At 41.1% G+C, this 5,782-nt stretch overlaps 1 protein-coding gene across 1 annotated transcript; it reads left to right on the top strand.

Moving 5' to 3' along the window:
• Positions 1-1,691: 1,691 nt before the first annotated feature.
• Positions 1,692-5,450, top strand: LOC140487688 (immunoglobulin lambda-1 light chain-like). Its single transcript, XM_072586958.1, has 3 exons — positions 1,692-1,805; positions 1,952-2,299; positions 4,810-5,450. Exons 1-3 carry the CDS (start codon positions 1,760-1,762, stop codon positions 5,130-5,132), a joined length of 717 nt encoding a protein of 238 aa, XP_072443059.1. The 5' UTR covers positions 1,692-1,759; the 3' UTR covers positions 5,133-5,450.
• Positions 5,451-5,782: the final 332 nt, after the last annotated feature.

Below are 5,782 nucleotides of genomic sequence, written 5' to 3' on the forward strand. Positions count from 1 at the left end.
AGCCCTTATAAGTCACAACTTGAAATCTTAGAAAATATTTTATGTAAGGAATTGTGTCATAGTATCAAGTGAAAATCCTTGCAATAAATACAAATGCGTACAAAACACGCTGTTTACTGAAAGTTCCCTCAGTTTTACAAAACTGTTGGCAAAAACACGTTTTACTTCTTACATTATTTTATTTTAATAGAAGGCGGCTCTACGCATTTCTACAACTATTTACAATATATCTTGAATCAAACGTAAGAAGATAAGATTGCAAAATATTCGAATCTTAGGTTTAATTAATTTAACCTTTAGAATAAAAACAGGAAAATTCTGGGAATACTCAACATGCATTGCAGATTCCGGTGGAAAGAAAGAGGCAATATTTTGTTGTCGTGTTCTTTCATCAGAAACTGAAGAAAACTTTCACAGTTTAATTCCATACTCATTCACGGGATCATTTTGGATGCAAGAACCCGCCATCTGCTTCGTTACTGACGTATCGCCTATTAAGTCACAAATCCAAAGATTTGTTCTTAACGTCCTGAGTGTGAGAGACATTATTGGGATTTCATTACCCATTCAAACTGCAGCGGAAATAGCGTGAGTTACACAAAACGTCTGCATCTCGGTTTTTCATTTCCATTGGAAGTTCATGCCCGTTCCTCAATCCATTTGTGACATATTTGTCTGTTTTCTTTTCACAACGTTCCTTGGTGTCATGACCGTTCAATGGAGAAACTGTGTAACTTCGAAACTGGAATAGATCATTCATCATTTCAACCCTGTTCAGAAATTTAATGACATATCGTTGATCTGTGGGCCTGCCCCATATTCCTGACTTTGGCCCATAATTTAAAATGAACATTAATGGATGATTTCAACTCAGCCACTCAGTCTCAAAATGCAATCTCAAAATTCCTTCAACGAACAGTAACTGCAAGGAAGGTGATAGAAAACGGAAGTGCTACAAAATCAATGTGCAGAGGATGTTAAAATGCAGAGAATAAACAGAAGATTCTGGCTATATCAGTTCAGGAAATGTTGTGCTTGAGTATAGCTGTCCATCCCAGTGACCAATTGTCGGAGTCGGAGCCAATACTGGCAGGACTGGATCCTCATCACCTCGACATTTGGGTGTTGAGTCTATGTGCCAAAGAGGCGATGCAAGCTTCAGCACAAAATGCTGCGGATGCTGGAAATCATAAACAAACACAGACAGTACTGAAGAAGCACAGCAGGTCTGGCAGCAACAAAAACAGAGGCAACGTTTCGCGTTCTCTGGAACTGAAGCAGTCTCTGAACTCGATATGTTACAGCTTTTTGTGACATCTTGTTGTTGCTTGTTCCAAGTATTCACATTCAATTTAGCAATATAGAATGTACAGAACACACGCTGGGCGCGTGGTAAGGCTTTTGGTAAGTTGAACTTCTATAGAAAGGTCACAAAATGAAATGTGGATCCAATTTCTTGCTCCACGATATTTCCTGCAATGATATGGACAGATATTTTCTTTTTACTCTTGCAATTTCCGCATCCGCTGCATCTCGCTTTTCCATAACCTTCCTTGTATTTGCTGTCCACTGAAGAGATTTTGAGATTGTCTTTGGGTCTCGGAGATTGATTAGTTGAGATGAAAATATTAATTTGCATAACAGCAGAGGGCAACACCCTCTTGGTGTCAGGCCTTATTAAAAGAGTGAACCTTTCAGATACTGAATCCATCTGGTTTCACAGCTCTCAGTGCATCTCAACCTCGTTAAACTTTTCACCATGTCTGACTGGGCACGTGTTGTTGTGTTCTCTTTCTGCCTTGCAGGTGGGTGTTCTCATATTAGATTTACTGTGAAATCCATTTTGTGAGGATTATTCGGGGTGATCTTTCCAGTGTGTATATATTCAACAGTTTCAATAATTGATCAAAGTATACAGCAGTAAGAATTTCGATTATTGTTTCCCCTCCAGTTTCGAGCGCAGAGATTACGGTAAATCAACCGCTTTCAAAATCGACTTCCCCCGGAGGGACCGTCCAGATTAGTTGCACCTTGTCAGGTGTCACCTTAGGAAGAGCCACCATTTATTGGTATCAGCAGAAACCCGGAAATGCTCCTCGGTATCTGCTTTATCACTGGACTGGCAGCAGCACGAACAGAGCCTCAGGTGTTCCAGACCGGTTTTCGGGCTCTGTCTCCGGCAACACAGGAACGTTAAGTATCAGTAACGTTGAATCGGGAGACATCGGGGACTATTACTGTGCCTTATGGAGCAACGACATTTACTTCTTCGGCACAGGCACCAAGCTGATCGTAGGCAGTGAGTAAAACCTCTTTTCCTATAGAATTCAACATTTGATTCAGTTGAAGAATAAATATTTTATTTAGCAGCAATTGTAACATCCTGTTCACAATGGAATATAAATTAATTCCAAATGATCTAGAGCCACCCCGTTAACTGGTTAAGAACAGTCTCGCAGGTTTGTAAGGTTTTCAGCTGAGTGAGTCCAGGCTTGTGCTGCTTAACCGCAGCCTCAATAACAACTGACGCCAGAGTCTCTGTGCCAGAGGACGGGGACAGGTCCAAGTAACAAATATAGAAATTGCTCGAGAAATTCAGCAGGTCTAACATTCCCTGTGCAGTGAAAGCAGAGTTGACGTTTCGAGTCCGGTCACTCTTCATCAGAACTTGACGTTAACTCTGCTTTCTCTCCACAGATGCTATCAGACCTGCTGAGTTTCTCCAGAAATTTCTCTTTTATTGCTTTAGATGCCCACAATTCATATTCCTTGTTATTTTAATGATACATTTAGGACTCTTGATTTCTGTCCCCGATCGTCGCCGGGGAGTACCAATAGTGGACCCTCGGGCAGTGAGGAGATCGAGCTCAATAATGTTTTATCCCGTCTCTTTAATATTTTATCAAAAAGACGCAGTAGCGATTTTCACACGTGCTTAAATAGATGAGCTTTGAGATACAAAGTTGTCCGAATGCTAATGGCGAGTGAATTCAAAAGTGGTTGCGCATTGACAGCGCATCCAACAGAAAGCTGAATTCTCAAAATTATCCACAAATAAGCATGAATGCTTCTCTGAAGAAGCGTATGCGAGATGGCAATAAAATCGGCGCATATAGTGGTCTTAATTGTAATCAACAAAATCTGGTGAAACCCTGAATCAGTGCACAGACTTGTTAAACTGAGAATATTGTGAGCATGAGGCAAGGAGCGCGGTCACCTCATTTTATTGCACTCTGGTTATTGATACTGTCAGATAGTCCAGTGCAATAAGAATATGCACTCCACTCGAGATTTTCAGTTCTTTCGCCTGTTGGAGTCTGATCTTAGGAGCTTGTGATTTCGAGGTCACTGCGCAGGGAAAGCCGAATCCGAATTAAAATCTATGCCGCATTAGTGGAATTGGGAATATTTAATTGACTGAAATAATAGACTTAACTTTTCATAATATCTCTGCGAGGTAATCCTTGTTCAAGGAGATCCAGGTATATAAATCTCCAATTCAAGCAGCACGAATGTGCATTGGTGAGATTTTGAGCTTGGTGACAGAATAAAACAATTGCTAATGGGCGGTCAGTTTGTTTACACTGTACTGCTGACGTTATGACTTCTTATGCACCCTATTCTTTCACAGTATGTGTGCGCAATGGAGGGATGGGGGGGGGGGAGGGCGGGGGAGGTGCGGGAGGGTGGAAGAGCTGGTGTAAAATGGGAAGGTTTACCCAGAATTTAAAACGGTTATAGTGAATTAACGGTGATATATTTCCAGCACAGGATGGGGTATGTTTTGTAGGAGAACTTGCAGGTGGTGATATCCCCATGCATCTGCTTTCCACATCCTTCCAGTTAGTAGAGATTTCGGATTTGGAACGTCGATTTGTCAGAGCCTTGATGAGTTGTGGCAGTACATCTTGTACATGGTATAATGTTTTATCTGGTAAATGGGGCGCCAGTCAAATAGATTGCTTTGTCTGGGATGATGCCTAGCTTGGAGAGTGCAGTGGAAACTGCATTTGAATGGCGACCGGACTTGGAGGAATCAGGACGTGCTTTATTCTTCGCAGGTTTCCTACCACTGCCCTTTTCTTGTAGCCATTTTAAGTACATGGCTGGAATAGGTCTGTTTCTGGGCAATAGTAACCATCAAATATTGATGGCGAAGGTATAATGCGATAGAAATATCATTGAATATCAAGAAGAGATGAGAGTTGACTATTACTCAATTGCTTTGCATTTGCAATCGCTGATCGGACCACTTGTAATAAAGCTGATTACAATTTCTTCACGTTAGCAGATCAAAATAACTTTAACCTATGTTAATGTTTTCATACTATCAATACTATTTCTAATAGTTGGTAGAAGCTTGATATCTCAATGGCAGTGTCATCAGCAGGTATGCTAAAGTGTTCCTTCTGTTTTTTCAAGAGATGCCGTTATAAAATAGAATAGATATATTTTCTCTGTACGGCGAAAGTGACGACTGCAGATGCTGGAGATTAGAGTCGAGAGTGTGGAGCTGGAAAAGCACATCGTCAGACAGCGTGCGAGGCTGTCTCTGTAAACTTAGTCAGATCCATTGCAACACTCCAGCCCGCCATTGAATGCCAAATTTTATTGCGTCACACCAAAACCAAAACGTCATATATTCAGTTCTTCAAGCATTAAATAGTACATTAAAATTCAGGCAAAACTACGTGAACTATTTAGTATATTCCATGATTGACATAATTTAAGTTGTATTATCTTGGAAGAAATCTCCTGTTTAGAAAACGTCATCTCTGAACTCACATGAACCCAATTTATTTTAAACAGGTCCGCGGAAACCATCGGTATCCCTCCTTCCGCCTTCATCGGTTCAAATCACGGAAAAGAACACGGCGACCCTGGTGTGTTTGGTGAGCGGTTTTAGCCCGGGCGCTGTGGAGATTGAGTGGACGGTAGATGGCAGTGTCAAGGGGAACGGTATAGAGACCAGTCGGATCCAAAAGGAGACGGACAACACGTTCAGTGTGAGCAGCTATCTGACCTTGTCAGCCTCAGAGTGGAACTCACACGATCTTTACTCCTGTGGGGTCAAACATGAGACTCAGGCAACTCCGTTTCAGACAAGTATCTCGAGATCGAGCTGTATGTGATTTCGGAAGCTCCACTTGTCTCAATTGAGAAAGCTTGTTTATTCCTGTTCATGCCTCCCATGTAACAATACGGTAGAAATTATTTGTATTCCGGTTAATTTTTATTTTAAAAAAAAGTTCATCGTGCTGAAAACGTCCGTCTGTAAAAGTTATTGGATTTTACAAACATGCCGTGTTAACTCAAATGGCATTGATTATTAGCTTGCATCTATACATCTGAATAAAAGACAGGAATAATGTGACTGTGTCTTAAATAATGAAGAATTATGAATCTATTCCAACACAGCAGTTCAATAAAACAATTGATCGAACGTCAAAGGCAGCATTCATTTCAGCGTCTTTCATTTCTGTCAAAATGAGTCAAATCTATTTTTATTTCAGCACTTTAAGACTCCCGAAAGTACATGGTACAGTGTGTGTGTGTGTGTGTGTGTGTGTGTGTGTGTGTGTATGCTCGCGCGTGCTCGAGAGAGAGAGGGATTTCGCGTGTAAGACCGAAGGTGATTGTGAGTGTGTGAATCCATGTATGCATACATAAAAAAGACGTCTAATATCTCTCATAGGGTACAACGTCCGATGATTTTAGCATTCAACAAAGGAACGCCGAGCAATTGCTAAACGGAGAGGAAAGCCATAGAGAATAGCGGACC

This window comes from Chiloscyllium punctatum, chromosome 17, assembly GCF_047496795.1.
Source record: "Chiloscyllium punctatum isolate Juve2018m chromosome 17, sChiPun1.3, whole genome shotgun sequence".
In the NCBI taxonomy this organism is placed as follows: Eukaryota; Metazoa; Chordata; class Chondrichthyes; order Orectolobiformes; family Hemiscylliidae; genus Chiloscyllium; species Chiloscyllium punctatum.

Coding starts and splice junctions, on each gene's coding strand:
- LOC140487688 (XM_072586958.1), top strand. CDS start 1,760: ATGTCTGACTGGGCACGTGTTGTTGTGTTCTCTTTCTGCCTTGCAG. Junction 1,806..1,951: donor GTTCTCTTTCTGCCTTGCAG/GTGGGTGTTCTC, acceptor TTTCCCCTCCAG/TTTCGAGCGCAGAGATTACG. Junction 2,300..4,809: donor CACCAAGCTGATCGTAGGCA/GTGAGTAAAACC, acceptor TATTTTAAACAG/GTCCGCGGAAACCATCGGTA.